Raw genomic sequence first — 27351 nt, 5'->3', positions numbered from 1 at the left:
TTGAATGTAGCTTTGAATTTCATGCCTTGGCCACAGGTTAATGAATTCACTCTTCAGCTCTCCACAGTGACGAGAGAGTTTGTGCAGCAATAACAGGACAGAGCCCGTTGTGCTTTTTACACAGTAGATGAAACTGCTGTCTCTTAAGCTGTGCATCTGTGGGGGCCAGGGATTTTAAATGGTAAAGTGGAGACGACCTTTAGGATATTATCACAGTTTGGTTAATCTGAGGATACCCCCAAAATAATTATTGTAGTAAAAAATGACACTTCAATCTCTGGTAAAGTTTCTTAAAACCCAAATTTACAGTTTAGTCCATCAGGATTCGTTTTTGGATCATTTGAATTGGCGCATTTGTTTCAGTACAGTTTTTGGTAATCAGGGACAGTCGTGTCTGTAGAGCAGAGGTGTTGTGTACCAGAGTTTGCTTAAATGTCTCACGAAGTGTGGGCACTGCACTACTGCAGTGTGAATGTATTGGCTCAGCCTAGTTCAACATAACAGGCAAATTCATTGGGTATAGGCCTGCTCAGGAAGACACAGGTTCTTTCTTTTGGGGAAAGATGAGTAAGGACTGAACTTTCCTTCTTTCCCTGTATTCCTACTTAAGATTCTGTCAGCTTGTTTTTACTCGTAATATATTTAACAATAGGTGAAATTATCCATGTTCTAGTTGTCTGTCTTTAACCTATTTCATTACTGTTATAGAACACGCAGTGCACTTTTGTCACTTGTACTGTCATTATAGGTGTGAGAATCCTTATAAATCTGCCTTTTTTACATTCAGATGGCTGCAAGATTGGGCGAACAAAGAAAAACAAACCCCGTATGCAAAGGGTTGCTGCATCCAGTTTGCACAGAAGCGGATTATTGATTTTATCTCCATATTGTGTGTTGTGTGAACAACTTCCTTGTTCTCTCGCTTAGCAGGGATATGTCCTCAGCAGCCACTACGCCTCCATCAGTCGACAAAGTGGACGGATTTTCTCGGAAGTCTGTCAGGAAGGCCAAACAGAAGAGGTCGCAGAGTTCCTCCCAGTTCAGATCTCAGGGCAAACCCATCGAGCTCACCCCTCTGCCTCTGCTGAAAGGTAAGGAGCAGGCGTGCCCAACGCAAAATACACAGCACCTGTAGGGAAAAGATCACTTCCAGACACTTTAGCAAGAATCGGAATGCTTCTGGAGAGAGACAGGGTTTGGGGTAAATATTTCTGTGGATGGAATGACATCAGTCATCACCTAGCGCCTACAGCTGTCTGCTGTCCTGTGTCTTTCAAATGTAAAGGGAGTGTGTACTAGACACTTTGTGATGCTAAATTACGTTTTTCATTATTCTAAAAAAATGTTGTTCCACATTGCCGATGTACACCCTGCGGTTAAGAATGTGGGAGAAATCCGACAAGTCCTAACTGTGTGCACCAGGGTGTCGGTATTGTGCTCCCCTGCGTTTTTGCCGATTGCCGATGACCAAGAGCCAGGAAGGTACGCAAGCTAAGAGCCCACTTTTTGAATGTCTTTGGGGGGGAAATGCAGAGCTTTAAGTGGCAGAAGCTCTAATGAGGTTTTCTGGTTTTCTTGCTTCCATGTTTTTTTCTTCATCCTGAAACTGTTGACGTGGGTTTTGGTCCTGCATTATTGAAGGGAGTTGGTCTGGCTTCTCCAGCAGATTCCAGCTAGGGAAACATTTTTGGCAGAAGTGTAGGTAGGTTAGGCCCCCTTTTCAGGCCATAAAGGCCCATGGGGAATGGGTGGCAAGGGCACCATTTATCTTGACCATCCGACACTGGAGGTGGAGGTGATGTGGTCAGCATCACGCTCCGGCCTGCCTATTACCCCCAGAAGGATTAACCCCATGGTACTCATTTGGAAAGCAGGCTGAGTGGACCTGGGAGCTATCTAGGAAGGAATTAGAGCAAGCTCCATCGCTTGCCCCTACCTGGGATTGAACCCGGGACCTTCCGGTTAGGAGCTAGTCATCTGAACTACCACGGCTCCGGCAGAAGTATAATTGAATGAAAATCATATCATGCAAAAATCATGTGACAATGCTAATTTTCTATCTTGCATATTTAACTAAAGGCATTGTGACTGGCCCTGAGTTCATCCTAAATGGGGACAGACAGGGGGAGTGCAGTGGGAATGTGAAGGCTGGTCAGTGTTCGCGCTGTCCCATGACGCTCTCCTCCTGACTCGGCAAGTCTGCCCCAGGGGCTCCGTCTCCTCTTCTGCAGCAGCACTCTTACTAAACGGAAGAGCTGAGCAAGGGGGCTTCGAAGGTGGTTCCTAGATCAGATCAACCTTTTGGAAAATAATCAGCTGATGGTTAACTAAAATCCTTATGAAGAGGTAAAAACGCAAGACATTTCAAGAGGCAAGATCAAAGCAGCGGGTGGTTCTTGAGTAGCTCAAGCTGCAAAGGAGCTTGATCAGAGTGTGGGTCCATCCCTACAGTCCAGGCTGCAGTACCTCGCCATAAGTAGACTGTGTGGCTGATTCCCACCCAAGCAGTGGTGTAGATTTTGAAAGGTGCCTTCAGAATTGGTGGGGTTGAGTTCTCCTTGGTTCGCCACGCAAGTGACTCCTCAAACCTGCTTGGCACCTGTGAGCGTGAAATGTTTATAGTGAAAGCTGCACCCCTCCTCCTCTTGCCGTTCACTCCGCTGTGTGTGTGTGTGTGTGTGTGTGTGTGTGTGTGTGTGTGTGTGTGTGTGTGCTGCCCTTCGCACAGCCCAGCTCTGACTGGCTGCGCAGCAGAGGACAGCGTGTGTGATGCACATCCTTGCATGGTGCAAAGGTTGCAGCTGCTGAATTGACCTGAATAACATTTTGGGTTTGTAAATAGGGGATTAAAGAAAACAAAAGCTGAGAAGAGAAAAAAAGAGCCAATAATACTGGCCCAGATAATTAAGCACCATCATTCCTAGAGTGCATTCTGCAGGAGCGCCACAAATAGCATAAGCCAGAAGCCTCCTCCTGGAAAGAGGGTTGAAAAGGGAAAAGGCTGGAGACTGCCGAGCGAATGGGGGAAAAACTCCAGTCCATGTCTTTCAGGCTTCGGCATTTCTGTATGATCAAAACTGGAAATCCTTCATCTCTGCATCCCCGGAGCAGGAAGGCTCGGACAGCTGGGCTCGGGGTGTTTGTGGCGAGGGGACGGAGGTTCAGGGGTGGTTTTAACTGATGGCGTCCGGATCGCAGGGCATGCCTTTGGTAACACACAGTTCGGAACAGTCTTGCAGGAAGGGCGGTTTGCATTTATGTGGAAACCTGGGTTGGAAATAAATTTGAGAAGGAAATAGCCTGTGCTGGTGTCCAACGGCAAGGTTCAAGTTGGTCTGGTATCACCGTCTCTGATCTGGTACTGTAGTAAATCCACATTCTCTCTGAAGATGCATTTACACTGGGAGCTGTCAAAAATAAGTATAGCATAACGTTTGTACTGATTTCACTTATTTATTGTTCTGCTCTTTATAGACAAATGAGCCATTCTTCTTCTGCTATAAAGCAGATACCTTTGCAGCTTGGTACAGTGTCAGTACAGAGACTTCACCAGTTCTGTAGCTGTCATGTTTTTGAAGAGCAGTACTGTAGTTCTAAGGATACTGTTTATATAGCCAAGCAAGAGGAAGGCTGAAGGAAAACAGGCATTGGTATTATTAGCGTTGTTGTTTTTAGCCTGTCTTTAATGGACCCAAGCAGTCTGGGGGCAGTGAAGTGTGCAGGGCTGGGAAGTTGGTTGTGTTTAGTGTGAAAGTTGCTGTGTCGGCTACAGTGCTGCTGTCTGACCTGCTACCTCCTCCTGCTCTCAGTCTGGTGGGCCAGAAGGAAGAAAACGTCTTCACTGTCACTTGGTCTGAGTGCCTTTTCTCCAGCAGAAAGCAAAAACGCACTGCAACCACCTCCTAAACTAGTAAAACGTCTGCTTTTTCTGTGTGTGCAGGTGTTCGGAGATGCAAGTTATGAACTGTGGTTTTAGTAGATTGAGCAGTGCTTTGTAGATTCCACATTGCTTTTCTATAAACAAATGTGCGATTGAGATAACAATGATGGGTTATTTTCTGTACATAAACTGCCTGGCCATGGTGATACTGTAGGCTGATCTTCTGCATCTGAAAGAAATGGGCATTGTATCCAGGAAGGATATTACTGTGCTGTTCTAAGTGGATCTCTGAGCTCATCTTCAGGGCCAGAACTGTATAGATTGCTACAGTCATCTGTCCTTTATCTGCGTAAAACCTTTGTCATGCCCTCAGAAATAAATAAAATACGTATTTGGTGTCTGTGTTGTGTAATCAGAGACAGCTACACTGAGGCTCAGTTCCTATGTTGGACACAGTGGGCAAATTCAAAGGAACCTCTTCCTACATGCAGTCCAAACTACAGCAGGTTCCCCAGGATACTGAGGACCAACTGCCGACTCCACCGTGACAGGAGTAGATGCCCATTTTACCCAAAGTAGAAATTATGTTCAGCGATAAAGTGCAAAAATGTTTCATGATGTTCTTATTAGACTTTTATTAGAAGCACAACATGAACAGAACTGTGTGTGGCTCTGAAAAATCTCTGGACATATCCATGGTTAATAGCTTTTCTGTTGCAGGGCCCTCTTACAGTCCTAGTCTCTCTTTTCCCTTCCTCAAACGCACAGGAGGACGTACATAAAATAAGTTGAGCATGCTAATTTTACAAGAAAGAAAAGCTACTAATTTTATGGAATTAAGCAAAATCATTTAAAATGCCTAAAGTGACTCTTAAATAAGCAGTCCTGGGAATGTGCGGCTCCTCACCTTTTTGTATGGTCTGTTTATAAAGAAAATAATAGATGCTTCTACTACTGCTAATGTTTTTGTCTTGTTTTGGTGTCAGGGGTGGAGAGCAGAGTTTCCTCTGAACTGCCCTAGGCCAGGCGAAGTGTGTGTGATTTGTCTGTAAAGATGCTCCATAATATAGAAACAAAGTAGACCAGTCCCAAATGGGAGCCAGACTGATTTCAATGCTCGTCTTTATTCTCCCTCAGCCAGCCCTGAGCTCTGTCACCTCTGACCTTGCTATACAGGAGGTACTGGCTGTGGGCTTCCCAGCAATGTTTTACACTCACCTCGGATTCATGTCTGAGCTCATAGTAAAGATCAGACAACACCCAGAGCCTTCTGCGTGGAACCAGCATCACACATAAGCAAAACTGTTCTGTACCATGCTTAACAATACAAGAATGTGTTGAGGAAATTCCTTTCTTTCTGTCCTCAGACACTGAAGTCTTTTATTGTTCCCCGGGGTAAAAGGGAGTCTAGCTCTTGTCGGGATGACAGTGCCATTCAGCCAGTGGGCTCCCGTTTCTGCAAGTTGAAGCAGGAAATCTGAGAGAGTCGGGAAGCCTTGTACTCCGGGAGGCTTCAATAGAGAGAGAACTGAAAACGCGCGTGGAATGTGACTAGACCTGAGTATCGACAAAACCTGGCTCGCACTTCACCGACGGGCCCATTGTATTCCTGTTCACACTTTGTGTTTCTGTGTTATCGTCCCAAGCTTCGCACAGTTTTGAAGAACTTTCATTTGGGCTTTGTTGTACCTGTCTGGAATGGCTGTCTTCTTAGTTTTACAATGTACCCACCCATCTGTTTGTGTTGGTTACCTTAAAGCCGTAGAACCTGCATCACATCAACATTAATGACAATAACAGGAGTCTGGTTTTTGCAGGTTGCAGCACAGTGATGAGTAGCAGTGAAGGTGAAAGATCAATCAGGGTCAAACTTTCGATTTTGAGCAGAATGACTGGTAGGATCCATGTGACCTAGAGTCAGAGTTTTGTTGTCACTTTGGTGATTTAGCTATTTAAGTTATGAAGAGGTGAGTTAGGGCTGTGCTTGGCGTGTCCTGACACCCTACGCACACAGATCTGTACTCGAACTGGTGGGACTGTGCTTGGTGGCAGCTCAGGTCTGAGAAATGGTATATCTGAACACTGAGGGTAGTGAGCCATCCATCAACATAAACAGTGGAAAGAGGAACTTGTGGTGGATTCTGGATGGTGGTCACATAATGGTCACTGAGCTGATATAACTGTCACCTCTGCTGGTTAAGTGTGAGATCAGGAACTTGAAATGAAAGCTTTCAGTTCAGTTTATTTTCATATGCACAAGTGCAGTGAAATGCGTATGTGCATGTTTGCTCCAATACAAAGAATAAAAAGACATTAAGGAAACACCAAAAACATAAACACAGAACAGCAGCAGCAGCAACAACAACAACAAGTTAAATAACATACATCTTAGAAAAAAAAAACACATCAGAGTGAGCCAGAGTTGGGGTAGAGTTCAGTAATCTAACAGCTTGCGGGAAGAAACGGTCTCCTAACCGGGACGTACGTGCCTTTATGATCCTATAACGCTTACCAGAGGGAAGGGGGGAGAAAAATGAGAAAGCAGGATGACTGGTGTCCTTGGCGATACTTCCAGCCTTCCTGAGACAGTGATTTGTAAAAATCCGTTACGTTATACGTTACGTTAACCCGACAGAAGGACTCTTTACTGGCTGACCTTTAACCTTTTGCGCTGTGGGTTTTCTCACCCACGGTGACTTTCTCATTCTCATAGCTTCTCTGTCTGGGTCTCGGAGCTGCAGAATTCATGGCCAGGCAAGAAAGGAGGCAGCCGGCTCCGAAGAGATTTTCGCAGAGCTATCACAATGTTTCTCAGTGGTCTAACGGTTCCAGCTCTTCTCCATTGCGCTGTCTGCCAAGGGAGATGCCGCTCTTCTGTGGCAGCAGCTGTGTCAGGGTGTTGTTAGGTCTGTATTCATAAGAAATGTGGTAAGGGGGAAAGGGTGGCCAGTCAGGACCCTACCCATGACCTCACACCTCCCTGTCGCCCCAGCGGTGGTGGAGAAACACTTTGACAGCTGTCAATACTACAGTAGCTCTGTATTGTATTATGAAAGGCTGCTGATGCACAGCCTTTTAAATTGACTTGCTCAGTATTAATCCTGACAGTTCCTCCCATTACACGGGGTTGTTTTCTTGGCCGGGTTAGGTACAGTGCTTGTGGGCCACTCTTCTGATTATCCATTGGAAGATAAAATCTTTCAATGATATTTCAATGCACTGACCTAGAACAGAATTGTCACTACTTAAAGGGAAAATCTGGTATGTTCAGAAAGTAATCCAGCATCTTAACCAAAGGATTCCCAGAATGAAGATAATGTACCAGTGAGGCAAAGCAAGATTGCCAGCTGATACAGAAATTGGTTCAGCTGTCTCTGGGAAGAGGAAGCTACAGTTATGATACCATGATTTCATATAATATGATAAACCAGAGAATTGCCCTTGTAAAAATGCTGCTGTTTGATAGGTATTCCTTTCCGGTTGAGTTTGAGTAAAGTATTTCCACATTTGTTTTCCCCCCAAAGTAAATGATCTTACTTTTGGATTGGTTTGGACAGGTTATTCTGAGTTATAGTAATAGAATATGCTGATATGAAAAAAAACCTTGTTTTCACATACCGTGAGCGCCTCATGTAGTTACTTTGCGGTCTTGCTTTGTTTAATACCTTTACAGTCTCTGCTCATCTTTTGCCCTAATAATTAATGTCCATTCCCACAAAAAAGCACAGAGCTTGTGTTATTATCTAGGGGAGTAAATTAGAGGGGAATACACACTAGTCACTCATGATTTTCAAAAGATAACTAAATTTAAATGGCCATGTGTCTAAAACGGTCTTCATCTGGTGTAAGTTTTCTTTTTGGAAGCAAAAGATGGAATTGCTTTTTGTGATTGAATGTTTGTTCCAGTTCCCAATTTCTATCCCCCCATTTTTTCACTCTCAAAACAAACTTCTGCTTCTTGTTCCAAACGTCACTCAGTGCCTCTTGTAGGCAGAGGCAGCCTGCCTGCCTTCTCTGCCTGCTTGTCTGCCATCATCAAGGGTCCCTGGCTCCCTGTTTCCCGGCCTGCTCTGCCTGCTGGGCTGCTCTCTTCCTGTTTCCCGGCCTGCTCTGCCTGCTGGGCTGCTCTCCTCCCGTTTCCCGGCCTGCTCTGCCTGCTGGGCTGCTCTCCTCCTGTTTCCCGGCCTGCTCTGCCTGCTGGGCTGTCCTCCTCGAGGATCCCAGCCTGCTCTGCCTTCTGAGCTGCCCTCCTCGAGGATCCAGGCCTGCTCTGCCTGCTGGGCTGCTCTCCTCCCGTTTCCCGGCCTGCTCTGCCTGCTGGGCTGCTCTCCTCCTGTTTCCCGGCCTGCTCTGCCTGCTGGGCTGTCCTCCTCGAGGATCCCGGCCTGCTCTGCCTTCTGAGCTGCCCTCCTCCTGTGTGCCGGCCTGCTCTGCCTCTACGGTCAGGATGGCCTCTGGACCTCCAGCAGGGTACCACTCCAGTTCCCCAGTCAGCACCATGTAACTTATCATCCACATTGCCTACTAGCTAGGAGTTTTGTCCATGGATTTCATTTTTTTTAAACTGGTTTTCTTCCTTCTTGAGTACCAATCTTTAAGTCTGTGAAAATGGCTTTTCAATAAATACTTAAGAGGTTGTAAGTGGGAGAATCTGGTTAACAGCCTCTTAATATGAGCAGGAAGTCACTTTGGTATAATTAGCCATTAAAAGAGTTATTAATGTCGCCTCCTCCTCACATTGTGCTGAACACAGATTTGTCTTGGTCTTTGTTGGGCCTGAAGATAATAACAGGTTATGGTGGGTTTTATTTCTGTTCCTTTCCTGGAATCCTGCTTTGAACAGTGCAAGTTTAATTTACTTAACCTACCTCAATCCCATTGTGGCGTAGGGCCACTTTTAAGACAGATCTACAAGGTTCTTTTCTTTTTCATGCACAAGATAACATGCATTAAAATCTGCTATGAGCAATGCTGCCTTTCTGGTCTCCTGGAGACTTTAACCTATTCATTCCTGTGTATGAGTGGCCAGAACATATCTTGGTGACTTCAAAAAATACATTTTTAGTCAGTCGATATATCTGCATTCTGATGGTGACTTTAGAAAGTGTTTTTTTTTAGAAAGTAATTTTATTGTGGCCTTTTCCTACTTTCACAGTTACTGTATTATTGTCAAGTAATAAGATTTGTTTTCCAGCATTAATAAGCCATGAACCACTGTTTTAAAAGAGAAATCGAATCTTAGCATCAGTATCTGAGGCTCAGCCCAGGTCTTTTCTGTGACACAGTGGTTTAAAATGGTGTTTTACAACAGTCGTTTAGTTAACGTGTTGCATGCAGTTACGATCCAGTTAAAAGGATGATGCCTTTGTTGTCAAGGGATGAGTTGGTAACTATTATCAAAATTCAGCAGTAAGTATGTGCCAGTTTATCAGCTGTTGCTGACCCGTGTAAGATGTTTTTATAAAAGGTAGACATCGGAAGGGACTGAGACATCAATAGATCCCTCTACTGTTTTATATTAAAGTGTAGACAGTAAGCATGCAAGTAAGTCTCACTAACACTTGGGAACCATAGCATGACCTTTGTACTTCTGGACCTCCAGTCTTCAGAAAGACTGATGCAGACTCTTCTGCCACCGATAGAGCTTTCATTGTATCAGAAGGAAGCTTTTTTGAGTGCACGTTTCTGGTGTCTACTGAATGAACAAATCTGGGGAAGTGACTTTGTTCAGAGTTAGTTTGGAGACATGAATAATCATTAGACAGCAAATTTTGATTGTAATCAACATCAGAAGGTGTTCTGACTATAGCCAACTGAACAAGAAGACACCACAGCTAAACCACAGGCAGAAGCAAGAAAAATGGGTACATCACGTCTGACCTCCTCTTCTTGGAGAAACCCTGAGCTTTGTTCTAGTCAGTTTGTCAGTTTGTGTGAATGCTGATACAAGATTCTTCAGTGAACTGTGTCTTGCAGTGAGAGAAATATCTAGGGTCTGGGCAGAAATCATGTGGAGATCACAGTGGCTCATGGCACAGATCTCTGACTACCCTGTTGCTATCACTGCCTTTCCCCCTTCATTTCACCCACCTAACCTGCACAGTCCCGTTCCAGGACTCTTGAGTTCACTGGGATCTACGTTCACAACTCCAGTGCACTACTTCCATGTTGAATTGCCATCAGCCCTCCTGATCATGGTCCCTGAGCGCGGAGCTTTGCTTTACTGTGCTGAGCTGCATGTGTTTTTGTTTTTTTCCCCGCTTTACAGTTTCTGGTAACAGAAGCAAGAGAGTTTGATTTAGCTGAAAGATAAGGGGATTCATTTTATTATAGTGCAAGAAAATCAAAGTGGTTAAAAGGGAAGGCGGTACACTAACAACCCTTGGCAGTCTGTCCCAGCTGTGCTATCTGAACTGTGATTGTTCTGCATTTTCAATTATCGTGCTCCCCTTTTTGTCGTCCCTGTTGGTGAACTCCCAAGATGTGTCCCTTTAGGGGTGTCATGTGGTGTTGTGTCTCTGAGCTGCCAACTCCCTGTGTGCCTCCACTGTGAGTGTGTGAAGCCCCTGGAAGATAAATCCTTGTCACCCTGACCTCACGAGATGGAACAGAAATCCCCCCTGAACATCCAGGATCAGAAATAGAAGGGGATGGAAGGGGATCTCCAGGGCCTGGGTGTGAAATGCTGCGTGTCACAGGGGGCTAAAAAGACTGCTCTCCGCAGGGCTGTTTCCCATGCTCAGCTCTTTTCCTGAGGGAACTTGATCCAGTCCGCAGGAGTCTGTTTACAGCATCACGCACCAGTCTTGAACTAGATTGAAGTCCAGTCAGTTTAGACAAGGTTTTTCCATGATTTGCACACAATAGTTTCTGCACATATGACCTGCAAGATCGTGGCCTTTGTGAGTTTGTGCTTTATTCTCGATTAAGGGTGTTTTAACTGGCAGTGTCGGCCTTGGCTTTCAAACACTCGTGTAAACCAGAGAGCAGTACAGTAATCTTATCTTTCCTTTCAGAGTGACAGCATGCGTTTTTGTGTGTTTGCCTGTCGTTTGTTTCACTTAATGCTAAACATAAGAAACGTAGTGGCCAAGCATATGTAGAGAGACGCTTGTGAAATGGAAGTTGAAATGACCTTAAAACCTTGGGCTGTAAGGTTCAGTTCCAGTCTTGTCACAATGGTGCTGTTACACATGTCTAGCTGTCACAAGACTCCCTTGGAGGACTGGCACAGTCAGTTTTTTAGCAATTAAGCACATCCTACTGAACAGGGGTTGCAGTTAAGCATATAACTTTAGCAATGAAGTACAGCAACTTTGGTCATTCAGGTCCTTTTCCCTACAGTTGAGCTGTTGTCACTTCATTCTGGAGAGTGGAAGTTCCATTGTTATAGGATGTTTACAGCTTAGTTCCCTGTGCATCTTGTTTATGGGAACAAATGCATTTTTATACCTCACGTGAGCCTTGACACTGTGCACTGATAACAGAATAACCATCCTGGCTGCAAGTCAGGTTCCTGTTTTTTCTCAATTCTGGGCACATGGAAACAAATAGGTGCAATTTTATGTCTAGCAGTAGCAGAGAGAGAAGGCGACAGTGGTTAGAAAAAAATAAGGCCACCTTTTGCATTAATGACTTCCTAGAACAATGGCTGTTTGTAGTGCAGATGGTACGAGTATGGGAAACATTCTTTATAAGTTATAAGTTTGTTCAAGCAAGCAGTCTTTTTCTCTGACTAGCAGCTGATGCACCTAAGACTAAAGTCAAGCAGGGATTGCATGAGAAAATTGAACAGACATGATCAGTGACCTAGATAGATGTTTGAGCAGCAGAGTTGGAGTGCTTGGTGGGAAAGAGTCAGTTAATTATAATCACGGATCTTCAAGTCGGTTCCAAATATGGTAAATGTTGCCAACAGAAGACTTCTGCGGACTGAGAACTGAAACAAAAGGGGGAAAAAAAGCTTTTTCTGCAAGATGTGCAGGGAACACTGTTTATTGACCTTTAACACAGTTTACCTGCTGAACACACTTGTCCTCTCTGTGCAGACTTTCATGGCTGCTGGTGTCTCGATCGTGAGATGGTGTTCTTGCCAGCCCAGCCTCAGTTAGATGTGGCCACAGTGGATGCCTACCATGATTTATTATTGTGGACCACTTTGAAGTAGTTATCCAGTCCTTTTCCGGTAGTTATCGAGCTAACTACTCTGTCTCATGCCGGTGTTGTTAATTACACTGTCTCATGATGTGTTATTTGTTGTGCTGTTGTTGCATTATCCCATGAGAGCTGTATGGCTTTAGCCCTGGTTTTACCATGTTGTGAGTGATATCTGTATCAATAAGTTAGTTTCACGGCTACACTTTCAATTTACAATCCTCTGTGTCTGTACCGCAGTGGTGTTCGATTATTAATCCCACCATAACACTGTGACAAAGCTGTGGTTTGTGGAAGCTCTTGACTGCTAGTCATACTATAGCGTAAGGGAAATCTGTAGTTGGATGGGGAAAAACTCAGACTCATCTCCTAGTCTGTCTGTATACATCACACCATGACAAGCAGCCTATTGGAAGGAGGTAGTCAGAGCCTAAGGCACTGCAGAGAGCTGGAGCAGAGCTGACCGACTATAGAAAGAACTTCAAACTGAACTCCACAGCTGCAGATGGACAATCTGTGAGCCTGTGGCTTGAGAAGCATCAGTAAAGAGCTCACTGATGACCACTGAGTATGAATTTGAATTGAGAGCCTTCAGACTTTCAGGCAGTGTGAATACAGTATAACCAGTTGGATTGTTTTCAATAAGATTATAAGCGATTAGAAATTAACATTTAAGATTTCTTTGGCAATCAACATAATTCTTCCACTGAAGAGGCTAAGCTTTTGATGCAGTGAATGCTTTTATCTTAAAAAATCCTTCCAGAGATCAGCAGCGTGAAGGTAATGCAAATTTCTTATTAAAATGTGTTCATATGGAACATGAATAGAGAATCTCTACAAGAGTCTCAGAGTTAGACAGGAGCTGGAGTCTAGTAAGTGTCACCTATTAAGTGATTGTTGTGAATATTGAACGCTTGCACATACATGTACGTGTCCTTACAATGTACTGTTTTGCCTTTCCATCAAGCCTTTACAGATGGCGGGTCAAACTGTTCCTATGCCAGTAACCATGCAGTCTGTCTTATTCTTTTTTCCAAAGGCACTAGGGTTTGATGGAGTTTTTAGTCTCATGTCTTTTTTTTTATAATGCAGAAATTTAGAAACTTAATTGCTATTTAGCAGTGTAAAAATATCATTGATCCTCATTTCTGGCTTATTTTGCTTATGAAACGAGGCCTTGAATCTTACAATGCAGTGTCGTAGAATATGGAACACCCTTTGTCTCAGGTTGGAAACAATTCCTTGTTCTGTTTTGATATGAGAACCACTAATACTTCTGTCAAAACTTTTGTGATATGTGATATCTTAGTAGCTGTTCAGTGCAATGCAGCATCAGGGGCTTTGTTTGTTATTTCTGAGTTTTGGGGATACATATTGAGGGGGTCCTGTCTTGTGGCCCATTGCTTTTCGGGGTTAGAATTAGGGCTGGGCGATATGGCCAAAAACATTATCACGATAAAATTTTTTGTATCGGTCGATATCGATAATTATCGCGATAAATGTCAAATCATTATTTCTTTCAAGTTTAAAGGCAGATTTTTTCTCCTGAGTGAAAGTTGAAGAAACCAGACAGTTAATTGGTAAATTAAACAACTCTTTATTTTAAGAACACAGCAAACACTTTCCAAACAGCAGAAACATTAAACAAATCTGTTAGCTGCCCGGTCTGCAACATGCACCCGCCCTCGCACAGTATTTTGTGCGCATGCGCATATCATGCGCAAAGCATAAACATATACATCGAACATGTATCGAACTTTTGTTAAAATTATATCGAGGAAAATTATATCGCGATGATTATCGTTATCGAGTTATCGCCCAGCTCTAGTTAGAATCCAACCCTCCTGTGGCCCTGTGTTGCATAAAGGGGTTAGAAAACGGATGGATGGCGCTGAGAGGGTGTGGATTGCTGGGTAACTGTGGAGAGTCCGAGGTGTTTAACCCAGATAAAAGAACAGACACACCAGCTGTCATTGGCTTTCAGACTTCCCCTGATTGGCCTACAGGAAGGGAACACTTACAGGAAGTCCCAAGTGAAAGAGGAGCCTGTTGAGTGAGAGAGGAAAATGAGACAGGTGTACAGCTTACAGAGCACAATACTTCATCAAGTGAAGCACCTGTACGAACCCTTTGTGGATTCTTAGGGAAGCACAAAGCTACTGCAGCATTCCCGGCTTTTGTTAGGGAAGCTCGTTTGTCGCTTTTTGAGTTTTGTGGGCCGTGCCACACCACTGTATGATGTGAAGATGCTTTTGGGGAAACCTGTTCTTTTCACAAGTATTTGCGATTCAAGCTTTGTACTTCCTACAGGGCTGCAGTGTTTGTTTTTTTCACCAGAAAAATCCTGATGTGACAGACAAAGGAAATGAAAGACACTTTTCATACTCTGGTAGTTTTCCCAGCTGAGCGGAAGTGCTCTCCAGGGGCGGGGCCAGGCCGCAGGGGAGGGTATACTCCGCACTGATGGTGCCCTGTGAGCTCGGTGGTCTCGACATTCATGGGCACGGGCACCAGGCCTCAGATGGTGACATTGTTGGGCACGGGCACCAGGCCCCCAGATGGTGACATTGTTGGGCACGGGCACCAGGTCTCCAGATCGTGATATTCGTGGGCACGGGCACCAGACTGGTTAGCTCTCGGGTTTCCTACCCAGGCTCTGGTGACCCCCAGCATCTGCAGCCCTTTGCTCCACCAACAAGAACATGAGAAAGGCTGCAACCAAGAGAAGGGCTTTCAGCCCATCTAGTCAATTTGGTCACCTGAGGTCTTGATGTAGTCAAACTCCTGATCGCACTCGTAATTGACTTGTCCGACGCTTCTGAATTAATTTTTGGTCTGCAGCTATTAGGAGATTTTAAAAGTGCAAATAAATGTTTGTAACTTGAAAATGCAATTTTAGGAGCAGAAAACAATTTTAACAATGGAGGCTTCAGTTAAGCAACTGGAAATGCAGCTGGAATGAAGGCCTGCAGACAGGAGGATATCCAGGATCAGGACTGGTTTTGTCTGTCAGCTGAAACTGTACAGACCTGGCAGGGAGCTTCAGCACGATGCAGAACTTTCTACGGCATTGAAGAGATTAAACGCCAACTTTTCTCTGTATTCATGTGCTCTATTAATAGATATCTTTGAGAATATTCAAGATGATTCTTTTCGTCTGAAATCTATAAACCTCCTTATCAGTAATTAAGTAAAAAATAACTAAGGCAGCATTAAGGAAAAGGTTTCGGTGTCCAGTTTTGTATATAAAAGCAAGCAGATTATGAAAAATTCTCTGTTAAGGTATTAAAGGAGATTATGAAAAGTGAGGCAAAGGTACTCTGTCAAGGTATTAAAGCTGTACCAGGGGGTAATCTTGCTATCCTTATCTTTGACTGCTTTAAATAGATGCATGAAGAGAGACTTAAGTCTTTAATACAACTTTCTATGTACTGAGCCTAAACGTATTCACAGTCACTCTTAGTGTGCTGACTCTTTCTTCACTTGAAATACAATCGCCACAAGCAAGGTTGTTGACACGGTCTGTGCCATAACACAGGAACGTGAGTAAATCTTTTTAAAAGATATTCTCCGTTGGCCTGCGTTAGTATTCTACTGGCAGTCCTGCATGATGTAACTGGACTTTTTTTTTTTTCCATTTTGGGCTTCACTGTGTAAGCTGAAGCTTTTCCAGCATCCCAAATTTGCGTTTTTTGTTCTCAAAAACCAAACAATTGCTGTTGCTGTCCCAGTGTCCAAAAAAAAACTAAACATTCATGTCCCAGTATTGTTTCATGTTGCCTCAAAAGAAGAACATGGATTCCGATCTCTTGAATAATAAAAGTTTACTCAAAACCCCCAAGACCCAGGCAGTTTCCAGTGCTGTGGTCACTGGTCTAGAAATGGCTGATGTAGCTACGCTTTTATGTTTCTTGCAAAGAGTGTTAATGAGGAGGAGGAGCAGCAGAATACGTCTTCTGTTCTGTTGCCCCTGTGTAGAGGAGACTGCAGGGCAGGGGGTGGTTGGTGCTGCTGTCTCTTCCGAGGAGATCGTTCTCCCTCTCCTTCTCCGGCGCTCTTCCTCTCTCCCTCCTCTGTCTGTCTTCCTCTCTCCCTCCTGGCCTGCGCCCACAGTGTCGGCTTTCTCTCCCCCTCGCAGACGTTCCAGCCCCCGAGCAGCCGGAGCTGTTCTTGAAGAAGCTGCAGCAGTGCTGCACGATCTTTGACTTTATGGACACGCTGTCAGACCTCAAGATGAAAGAGTACAAGAGATCCACGCTGAACGAGCTGGTGGACTACGTCACGGTCAGCAGGGGCTATCTCACGGAGCAGGCGTACCCCGAGGTTGTAAAAATGGTGAGTGAAGCACAGTTTGGGAAGAGCCCATATACACTCGCTGGAATACAGCCCCTCTAGCGTCTCGGAGCAGCCTCACCACAGCGCAGTGTAGCCCCACCCCACGCGGGTGATTCAGATCAGCTTCCCCACAAGAGGAGCACGCTGGTGTGGTTAGCAGCCCTGATGCTGACACTGGGGAACGCAGAAACACATACAGGTGCATAACTGTGTTCTGCAAAGCAGAAGATGCTGCTTTTTTTTATCTGGAAAAATGACTCGGGCAATAGTGGTGGTGTGCACAAGTGAATGTCTCCTGAAGGCTTTTTTTTAAATGGCAAGGTGGATAAGCCGTCTTTATTTTTAGTAGGCATTCTAATTTTAAGTATTACCGCAAAAAAAAAAAAACGACGTGTTGTTGCACGGCTCCCTTTGTCAATGAAGCAAATGTGCTGTAAGCTGGTAATTAAAGATTCCGAATACTCGGCGGAAGACTCGGGCTGCGTTTCCTCCGAGTGTAGGTGGTGTGACTAAATATACCCGAGTGAGCCTCGCCGGCCTCGCTCGCGAACACGCAGACCAGCAGCACAAAGAACTGGTGTCACGACGAGCGGAAGCTCAGCTGGCTCGGTGAAAAAAGACGGGCGTTAAGCGACGATTTCAACACCGTAGAGAGTGAGCGGGAGTGGGCCCGGGTGCGAGGTGTGTGAGGCAGAGGGAGTTGGAGCCAGGGTCAATGCACAGCATTCACAGGAAGGTGTTGGCGTGCACTTCCGCTGAAGCCATACCTGTCTTGAGAGGCCAGCTGGTGTCTAGGGGAGCCCACAGGGATTGAGGCAGGGCTGTCCAGCGAACTTCTTCATGATTTCTTCAGTAAGCTGTGTTTTGGATTTTTAACTCTAACAGATGGTGATTACAACTTTTTTTTCCCCCCCTGTAGGATACTGCATGAAAGAACCCTCTAATAACCCCAGTCTGAACATAAAATCTGTTTAACTCTATTTAAAATAATGCTGTTTAGAAAGTATTGAAAAGAAAACTGCAGGTCACCGTGGTTACCAGCGGAGATCAACAGATCACAGCATATAAGACTGTGGATAGAAATTTTCCCTTTTTTTACTGGGGGTCCTCTATGCTGTTGCTGAGCAGATCTAGATGTGAGCAGATCGCCCGAAAAGGCCCGATTTAAACAATACTGCAGGCTTGGTTCATTGTGCACCGTTTCCAGAACATTGTTGCCTGGAAGACAGTGCTAGTGCTAATAGTGCAAATAACGGCATTAGTTAAGGGAGTGAAAATGTGGATGGGGTGAATGTACAGCGGCCTGGGAGTTGGATACACTGCCAGTTCTGGAGATTCGGCCAGGCCCTGCTCATGGCTCATGCTAGGACAACAGTAATCACAGTAATAATAACAAGTTACCATGCACTGAAAGAGCTTTATAGTTAGTGGGGATTTCCCTCCATGCACCTGGATGATGTGATGGCAGCCAGAGCGCGCCAGTACGCTCACCACACAGCAGTGGGGAGGAGAACAGAGTAATAAAGCCAGTTCATGGACAGGGATTAGGAGGGCATTGTTGCTAAAGGCTTGAGAGGCTTCTAGGGACAACCGTCCTCCAGCTGGAGCTTGGGGATTATCTCTGTGGACAGGTGGGAGACAGTGGGCTGTTCCTCTTCTGGCCGATGAGGCCAGCAGTCCCATACCGGCTATGCTATGCTGATATTTTACTATGTTGGAGTCTCCATGAAAATGATTTTTTCTGGCTTTCTGTAATTGCATACAAAGATTAAAAACAGTTGTTTGTTTTTTTTCCATCTCCACCTTTTTTGAAGCAACTTCCATGATGATGTTTTTACAAACTGCTGCTTTTTTTTGTTCTCCTTCCTGCTCCAGGTCTCTTGTAATATATTCAGGACCCTCCCTCCCAGCGACAGTAATGAATTTGATCCAGAAGAGGATGAACCAACACTTGAAGCCTCCTGGCCACACTTACAGGTACTGCTGGGAGTCGTCACGCCACGTGCAACACGGACACCGGCAGGGATTGTGCTAGGGGAAACACTGTGCAAGAGCCCTGAGCCCAAAGTTCCTCCCTTCCTTTTTTGGCATTGTTTCCTGGTAGCCCCTTGACTGTTTGAGTTTGTAACCATTTTTATTTCCGTTCGCTAACACTGGTGTGGTTTGGTTGTAATCAGGTTCCTGTTTGTTTTAGCTTTTTTAGTTTTTTTTTTTTGATTCTGGGACGGTCTGGGTGTGGGCGTCCTCTCACACCTGTTTGTGTACTTACTGCTATTTTCCAGGACTCCTTTAGAAATGAGATGAATATCTCAAGGAGAATCTTCCTGGTAAAACTACTTTTTGATTTTATTTTTGTAAAAAAAAAAAAAATTCATTCAGTCAATAAAATTTGAAATTAACCCCACAATCACCTTTCCTGAAGCATTACTAACACTGCTGGCTATGGTAGAGGCCTCAGACTAATGTAGAGACAAGATTTGAGCCCCAACACTGTAGCGCCTAATATCTGTCTGTTCAGTGCTGTGATCGAGTGCCTCTCACTTACCCTGCAGACTCGCCTGATCTCTGCCAGCGAGGACAGAGTCTTTACTGACTGTCACCTCTCTATCCTTGCAGCTTGTATACGAGTTTTTCATAAGATTTTTGGAGAGTCAAGAATTCCAGCCCAGTATTGCCAAAAAATACATAGACCAGAAATTTGTATTACAGGTAAGCAATGTGTGCCTTTTTTTGTTCAAAGTCACTGGGTGCTTCAGCCTCGTGAAATAAATATGCAGTCTTGCAGAAGGCTGATCACGGGTGTGAAAGTGTTTTGGGGAGGTCATGGCATGGCTCTTCAGGGGCATTAGGTATAAACCGATTTAATTAAAGAGGGTCCTGATGTCCCCACACTCCTGGGACAGGGGGCCCCAGTTTTGTATCTGTCTCCCTGAGGTGACTGTCGATACCTCTTCCCCTTGTCCAGCTTCTGGAGCTGTTTGACAGCGAAGACCCCAGGGAGAGAGACTACCTGAAGACAGTCTTACACAGAATTTACGGAAAGTTTCTCGGTCTGCGGGCTTTTATACGAAAACAGATTAATAATATTTTTCTACGGTAAGCATCTCTCTCTTTTTATTTTGGAAAGGTGAGATTATTGCCGTTTTTCTGTTGTGTCTTTGAAAAAAGCCCGGGAGCTGGTTGGTCTGACAAACTGTGCTTTTCTCCTGTGCCGTGTAGTTTTGTCTATGAAACCGAGCACTTCAACGGGGTAGCAGAGCTGCTGGAGATTTTGGGAAGGTACGTCGCCGTGGGCTGCGCGTGTGTCAGCGTGTTCTGAAAACGCGTGGAGGGAAATTGCAGCGTAGATGCGCTCACAAACCGAGATGCGCATGATGGCAAGAAAACGTTTGCTCTTCAGCCTGCGGTATTTGGCAGCGAAGTGGACATTTATGTCAAACTTCATGAGACACAAACTTTGTGTTCTTCATAGTGCTTGCCTCGCTACTCATTTTGAAATGGCACATGAATGTGCTATGGGAGTTAAGAAATCAAGTACCTCTCTGTTGTAATTAAGTTTATACATCCATATCCTTATATTCTGGGAATTGCTGGTGTGCTGGGAATTTTATACTGTCATTATTACAGCCATATGAATCATTTTTAAATTAATTTAATTGTATTGTGTGGGGAGTTTTAAGGATACCAGAGGGAAGATTTTTTAAATTATCATTAGCCTGTAAGTAACTCTTTAACAGATCACTTAAACATTATGCAGGTTTCGTTGGAAATATGTCACGGCAAGGCAATATTTAATTACTGCAAAGTCTAATGATTTTTGCTTGAAACTAATTATAATTTTTTAATACAAAAAATGCATTAAATTCGGACCATGTCTGATGGAACTATGACTATAAAAGTTTGGAATAGGTCTCAGTGACTTAGAACAAACACATTTGATACCTCTTTTGAAGGATAAATGTGAAATATTCGACATAGTCATTGCCTGCAACATCAGGTCAGAACAATCAATGTGACCTCTTCACTTCTCTCAATAAGTCAAACGTTTTAGTTCACTCCGCACACGCCCTGCATCATCATTTCTTGACATTTTCTTGTGTTTATTTTGTTCTTGTTTTTGTCCTCACAGCATAATCAATGGCTTTGCTCTTCCTCTGAAGGCAGAGCACAAACAGTTCCTGGTGAAAGTGTTGATTCCTTTGCACACTGTCAGAAGCTTGTCTCTGTTCCATGCACAGGTACACCTCTAAACACTTTTATCACACGAGTGAAGAACCAGCTCTGCTAACTGCTGTTCAGATGTAGCCTGAGGCTCCCTGAAAATGCCTTTTGCCATGTTAGAACAATTGGTTACTAGCAGCATTTTATAATAATGCATAGGATTTATTTATATAGATTAACCATTTAATTGTTTTAAAAAGTTAAGCCATTTTTATTTGAAAAGTTAATTAACAGGTTAAAGAAATGGCGCATTCACCATTGCCTGCAAATTGACATGTGAAAATGATTTTGTGCGTTATCTCATGCAACATAAGTTATATGTTGATCTTGACTTGTTTTTGTTTTCCCAGTTGGCATATTGTATTGTACAGTTTCTAGAGAAAGACCCAACACTAACAGAACCAGTAAGTGATTTCAATACATTATTTCAAATAATCCTTTTTAAAAGTCGAATGATGACCTCTGTCTTCTCGATTTCATTGTGACAAACACCTACTCTTGTTTTTCTCTTTAGGTTATCAGAGGATTGTTAAAATTCTGGCCAAAAACATGCAGTCAGAAAGAGGTAGTGTTTTTTTTTTTTACCCATTTGTTCAACTTGTTTTGTAGGTTACCATGTGCAAAAAGAAAAATGCATTAGAGTAGGTTTTCACCCATCAAGAGGAATTTAATAAGTGCAATAGTTTCTTGAATTTGTGCTAATCTGAATCCCAGTTCACTCAGACTGGGAGAACGTGTGACGGGATCAGCTGGGTCTCTGGGGGCTGTTGCGTTGGTGTCTGTATTGTGCTCTGCAAGGCTGACAGGTTTCATGGCTCTTCAGTAAGAAGGGAGCACAGTTGGGTGAATCATCTGGGCTGAGCAAACACATGGATGTAGCGTTAATAGGGAGCAAGGGTGCACTGAAGAGGGCACCCAGTAATAACCTGACAGAGGGGCCTGGTAGCTGGTAACAAGTCTTTGCTTCAGCCTCAACGTGACAGTTGGCCTGGTTGTGACATCCCTCTGTCGTCACCTGGACTCTGCCCGTGTTTCTGCAGGTAATGTTCCTTGGGGAGCTGGAGGAGATCCTGGATGTGATCGAGCCCACGCAGTTTGTGAAAATCCAGGAGCCTCTCTTCAAACAGATCTCCAAGTGCGTCTCCAGCCCACACTTCCAGGTCAGCGCCCTCCTCGCTGCTGTTTGCTCTCGCACGGCTTCCTGGCAGCAGCCCCTCTGAGTTTGCTCCTCAGCATTGTGGAGATTGCACTGATGCTCCAGCCCGTGTTTTTGACTATCCCTGAGAACCAGCGTCACGTTCTGCATGTCCTCTGAGAGCTTTGCCAGTGTCGGTCTTCACAAGAGTGTGCTGTGTCAGTAAAATCAGGGTTAGGAAATAGTGAGTGTGTGAAGATGCCATTGTGATCTGCCTTGTGCAACTCAGCGGCTTTGCTCTCGTGTGCCAGGTGGCAGAGCGGGCACTGTATTACTGGAACAATGAGTACATCATGAGCCTGATCGAGGAGAACTCCAGTGTCATCCTGCCCATTATGTTCACCAGCCTCTACAGGATCTCCAAAGAGCACTGGAATCCGTGAGTACCAGCAGCCAGGGGCACAGTGCCTTTCGGCACTGTTCGGCACAGGGCGCCGATTGAAATGCTGAATGATACAGCGTTACGAAATGTGTAGTCAAAAAATGATCCTTTGGTGCCGGCAATGATTTTAGCCTCAAGCTAAGCTTATATTACCAGTGATAATCTTTATTACTATATTAAAAACATATTTTCACATTCTTCGTACATCCCACAAATACCCAGCATGTAAGTTAAAGGCACAGAAAGCACTGTGATAAATGCTTTGTTGCATCTGGTCTTTTGCTGACAGTGTAATGAAGCTTCACATTTCCTTTGTAGTGCGGTCAGGATCGCTTTCAGTTTCAGGTTCAGAGAATGAGCGGCCAGACCACTTAAAAAAGTACATGCACTGGCACTGAGCTCTCTTCACTTCTTGGAATTGTTTGATAGGTCTGTCTCACGAGCAGTCCCCCCATTATTAGGCAAGAGTTGTCATCTGAAATTCGTTTTTTTATCATTTGGACCTTTTTTATGATGTTTTTTTTTTTCCCTTTTTTCCCAGGGCAATAGTAGCTTTAGTCTACAATGTTCTCAAAGCATTTATGGAAATGAACAGTTCTCTGTTTGATGAACTCACAGCCACTTACAAGTCTGATCGCCAGCGGTAAGACGTCACAAACACATACTGCCTTGTGTTCCTCTGCTTTTATACTTGCACAGACCATTTTGAAACTGGTACTGTGATCTGGATGGGACAAAGATTCCTTTTATTTCAGTTCAGTCCCAGGGCAGCCTATCTGGGTGAGCTGGGAGTACAGAGATACCTTGGGATTTAGGATAGGAGCCCCACTGAGCCCGGGGGCAAGTTTGGGAGGTGCCACCTGCTGTAAAGATTGTAGTAATGAACTAAGAGGTGGGGAGGGGAAGCATATCAACTCCCAGTTCTCTGTATAGACAAGTGTACTTGTATCCAAGAGCCCGGAGCTGTTAGAATTTGAAATGCTCAGCACAGACTTGAACTGCTGTGCAGTGAGAAAGCTCGATTTCAAACCCTGTAGTGGAAGTGATAGTGGAAGGGGGCGTATTTGTGTGAACATTGCTGATTTTAAATGACCAATCACAGCGCCTTTGCCCTCACGTGAACACTTAACACGGGGTGATGGGGAGTGCTGGTTTCTGTATATTTGTGCTTTTTGAAATATCCAGCCTAGAATTGGCTCAGTTTGGCCAGCACACTGGGGCGTAGTGATTAAAGACTTGTTTTCTTGTCCCCAGCGAGAAGAAGAAGGAAAAGGAAAGAGAGGAGCTGTGGAAAAAGCTGGAAGACCTGGAGTTAAAGAGGGGTCTCAGGAGCGATGGGATAATCCCTACTTAACACAGGCAGCCCACTGCACTCTTAGCCTAACCGGATACCCATTTATGTAGTATGAGATGGAGCAACAGTTCTTTCTGTATTGTGCAACTTACTTTACGGTAGATTCACACGTCTGTTTCATTATTTCAACAGCACTGTAAATAACTTTCTTTCCCTTAAATATTACGCCGGAAGAAAAAAAAAACGCAAAAAGGAAAAAAGAAAAAAAGACAGACTGTGGATAGTAGAACTTTAAAAGAAAAAAGCGCCGAGAAAGGAATATGAAACCCGAGCAGTTCTGTAAAGATAGGAAATTGTTTTAACCCCGCCACCACCATCCGCCCCGCCCTTGTCCGTCAGCACGTGCTTGATCTGTACCTCCTTCGGGTGCTGTTTCCTCAGCGATGCAGGGTGGGTAGCAGCTTTGGGGAGCCCCGAGTGGGGAAAAGGAGGCGTTTTCCTGGGCGCCAGACAAGAGCGGACACCCCGTTCCCTCAGGACCATAACGACCTGCCCTTTATCGCCCCCCTGCAAAACTGCTGCCACAAGAGAGCTGCCCTACTCAGATTTTGAAGAATCTATATATATATATTACCAGTGTAATTTTAAAAGTTCATGTGTAGATCTAAAAAAATTGAAAAATGAAATCACTGCACTCGTACGGTTTTTATTTGTTCTTTCTGGAAACGAGTGAAGATGTCCATGTGCAACAGCCCAAAGCATCTGAACTGGTCTCTCAAAGGTTTGGCTCCCTGTTACAAGCAGTACCTGCTGGTATCAGTCTGGTATTGGTACCATTCTCAGTTACCTGTAAAGATTACCATTTAAACAACAGGCGGTAGAAGTTCCCAGGTCAACAACGTACAGTAAGTAACTTGTGAAACTCCTGTATTGTGAAAAGGAACACTACTTGTGTCAGTTCTTCACAGTATTAAGAATCTGTATAACATTGTTATTGAATGCAGTACATCGATATCTTGTATCTTGTAGTTATTAGCTTCTATTTTCTTAGGAACAGAAGGAGTATCCAATACATAAAAGTGGTATAATGGAACAAGACTTCCTGGTATTTCTGATGCTGTTTTGTTTTTTTTTAACGTTCCTGTGAACATGGGAGATATATTTTTTTGCCGGGGGTGGGTGGGTGAGGGTGGGGCTGTCTCAACTTCTTGCTCTGATGCATTAATATAATATCTGCATTGACCCTTTGAGAATTCATGTGTGCTTTAGGATGGCCCACGTGTGATGATACACACCGAAAAATGTCTAATTATTTTAAAAAATAAAGAAATATTAAATTAAACCTTTTTTTGTGATAAAGCGAAGATCCGGGATTGTTTTATTTTAGTTCTTTCGGATTGTGGGCAGCAAGCCTGACCAATGAATTTGTGAATTTGTTATATTTTGAGGGAACATTCAGTGGCTGTTAGAAATGTTTACAGAATTCTTATGCACTGTTCTTAAATTTCACACTTTGCAAGAACCTTCTTCCCTCTGTGGAGAAAGAGGTGTTTTTACTGTATGCATAGCTGCATTTGGGTGTTAAAACAGATGGGCATCAACAATGTTTGCTAGCAGTTCAAGTCCACCGTAGGTTGAGCTGAAGATGTCATAGGGAACAAATTGGGACCCAGTGGATTAATTGCATGCAAAAGCTCTCTTTGCAATGACACTTTTGAATGCAATGGCGTTAGTCTAGAGAGAGAAAACATTTTGGCCCTTAATTAATAGGTGCTGTGTTCCACTGTGGTGCACATCAGTGCCAATCTCCATGTGTCTTCATTCAGAGGAAGTCCATGCAGCATTGTAGCCTAGTGGCCAGGGCACAACCAGAGGGTTGTGGGTGCAAATCCCAGGTGAGACATTTCTGCTCGTTCAGTTGTAGGTGTCAAAATAGGAAAATTTGTTCTCAATTAACATATCTGGTGAAATAAAAGTTGTAGAAATCATTTCTAAGTGTGAGAGCCAGTTACCATATTACAGTCCTTCACTGTGATGGGAGGGAAGACTCCTTTATTACAATGTAATTTCAGTATATTTACACATTTCTAACAAAGCTTCCTGTTTTGTAATGATGGGTTATCTTGGGTCATAGTCTCACGTTCTATATCCCTTTTGCAATGATTTGTAAATATCTGTGACATGCTCTATGATATTTTATGTCTAATACATCCCTTACCTTAATGTTTTTTTTTCCAAAACATTTTTTTTCTTTTGGTTGAGTAGTGTGTAAATACTTCAAAGAATGTCCAGACAGTTTTTCTTTGTTGCTTTTTCAGCTTATGTTTCAACTTATGTTTAGTTCCAGTGATGAGGATTTAAAAAAAAAAAATCTTTCAAAAGACCTAAGTAAAGATGCTGCATATGGAGATCTTTGATCATCTTTTTATTTATTTGGTTTCTTGGTGTAGTTGTATCCAAATTATTTTGTTTGGTTCATGTTTTCAGGGTGGCAGTGGTGCGTGGGGCTGTGTGGGGACAGCGTGCTGTCACAAGGCTCTGATTCAGGGGGAGGCATTTGTTTCAACGCGGTTTCAGCCCATGGGGGGTGTTGACCAATCAGAGCTGCACCTCTTTGATGATGTGCAGGAGGGGTTGGTGACATCAGGACCAGGAACTCCGAATATGGGCGTCGGCAGCAGGCGAGGGGGTGGAGCTCGGCAACCTCCTGGGGAAATGGAAATTTAAGGCATTGAGCTTGGACTGAATGTAATCTCTTAAAATGATTTAAAGGGTTGGAAAGAGACTATGTAAATCTGATCTACTTTTGAAAGAAAGTCTATAAAAGTATTCATTTTAAAACCCTTTGTGTTTGACAACCAACTTGTTCATAATAAAAAAAAGACCAAAACCGTTTTCTTCAATGTTATTACCTTTATCAGTCGGTCTCCGCTGTGAAATGTGTAGCAGAGGTGCTGGGAGTTTTCCTAGGAGGGCTCTCATGCCGTGGTGGAAACGCTGTGCTGAGGAGGGCAGCAGGCGAGGCCTTGAAGCAGCCCCAGGAACTGTGGCCCAACACAACAGAATTAACCAAAACTCCCAGATGTGTGGCAGTTGTTTTGACAACGTCTCTTGGCATTTGTAAAATATAAAAATTGACCAAATCCTTTGGGATCCGACACTAGACTCCGGATCGCCACGGGTCGCCTACTCGGCTGTTCCAGTTCCTCCCAGGGAGCCCTGGGTATCCAGCTGTCTGCCCTCTCAGTGTGACCAGAGCAGGCCCGGTGTTGCGTGGATCTGCCCTGCTGCCTTCCTCGCACCGCGGGGCACTGCCGGCGCTCAGCTCCAGCCCGTGGCTGCAGGCGAAAGGCTTGGTCCTGTTCCCTGCAGGCCTGGGCCCAGGTCCCTCTCCGGTCTGCGTGCTGCGCGGCGCGCGGGGCGCCACAGCTGTGCCGGCGAGCTCTTCGGAGCACCGGACCTCCTGCCCCTTCCGAAATAAAGACCTTCTGAGGAGGGGTTGACACACACGGGGTTTATTTTGTTCAGCAGCCATATCATGCTGGCAGCCCCCTGGAGCTCTGCAGGTGTGAGGCTGGTCAGTACCTGGATGGGAGACCTCCTGGGAAAGCTAAGGTTGCTGCTGGAAGAGGTGTTAATGGGGCCAGCAGGGGGTGCTCACCCTGCAGTCTGTGGGTCCTAATGCCCCAGTATAGTGATGGGGACAGTATACTGTAATAAGGAGCCATCCTTTGGTTGTGGTGTAAAACCAAGGTCCTGACTCTGTGGTCAATAAAAATCCCAGCGAGTTTTTCGAAAAGAGTAGGGGTGTTACCCTGGACTCCTGGCTCAAATGCTCTCTGGCCTTTACCAATCATGGCCTCCAAATAATCCCCATCTATGAATTGGCT

The 27351-nt window shown here is 44.4% G+C and overlaps 1 protein-coding gene across 2 annotated transcripts in view; it reads left to right on the top strand.

Moving 5' to 3' along the window:
- The window catches only part of LOC148653177 (serine/threonine-protein phosphatase 2A 56 kDa regulatory subunit epsilon isoform), a 30038-nt gene extending 3687 nt beyond the window's left edge, over nt 1-26351 (top strand). The window contains exons 2-14 of one of the 2 annotated variants that reach the window (XM_088647864.1): nt 931-1091; nt 16173-16369; nt 18245-18346; nt 18986-19078; nt 19335-19465; nt 19589-19648; nt 20499-20607; nt 20941-20994; nt 21105-21155; nt 21631-21750; nt 22037-22164; nt 22709-22810; nt 23422-26351. In XM_088647864.1, the coding sequence (XP_088503990.1) occupies nt 935-1091; nt 16173-16369; nt 18245-18346; nt 18986-19078; nt 19335-19465; nt 19589-19648; nt 20499-20607; nt 20941-20994; nt 21105-21155; nt 21631-21750; nt 22037-22164; nt 22709-22810; nt 23422-23521 (1404 nt within the window). In that variant the 5' untranslated portion in view covers nt 931-934 and the 3' untranslated portion in view covers nt 23522-26351. Of the gene's footprint in view, nt 1-927; nt 1092-16172; nt 16370-18244; nt 18347-18985; nt 19079-19334; nt 19466-19588; nt 19649-20498; nt 20608-20940; nt 20995-21104; nt 21156-21630; nt 21751-22036; nt 22165-22708; nt 22811-23421 lie in introns of both variants that reach the window. The other variant, XM_088647863.1, reaches the window with a different exon arrangement.
- The last annotated feature ends 1000 nt before the right edge of the window (nt 26352-27351 follow it).

This window comes from Lepisosteus platostomus, chromosome 10 (genome assembly GCF_059453375.1).
Source record: "Lepisosteus platostomus isolate fLepPlt1 chromosome 10, fLepPlt1.hap1, whole genome shotgun sequence".
Taxonomy (NCBI): domain Eukaryota; kingdom Metazoa; phylum Chordata; class Actinopteri; order Semionotiformes; family Lepisosteidae; genus Lepisosteus; species Lepisosteus platostomus.
Note: the sequence above shows the minus strand (reverse complement) of the source record. Positions and strands in the feature narration are given on the sequence as shown.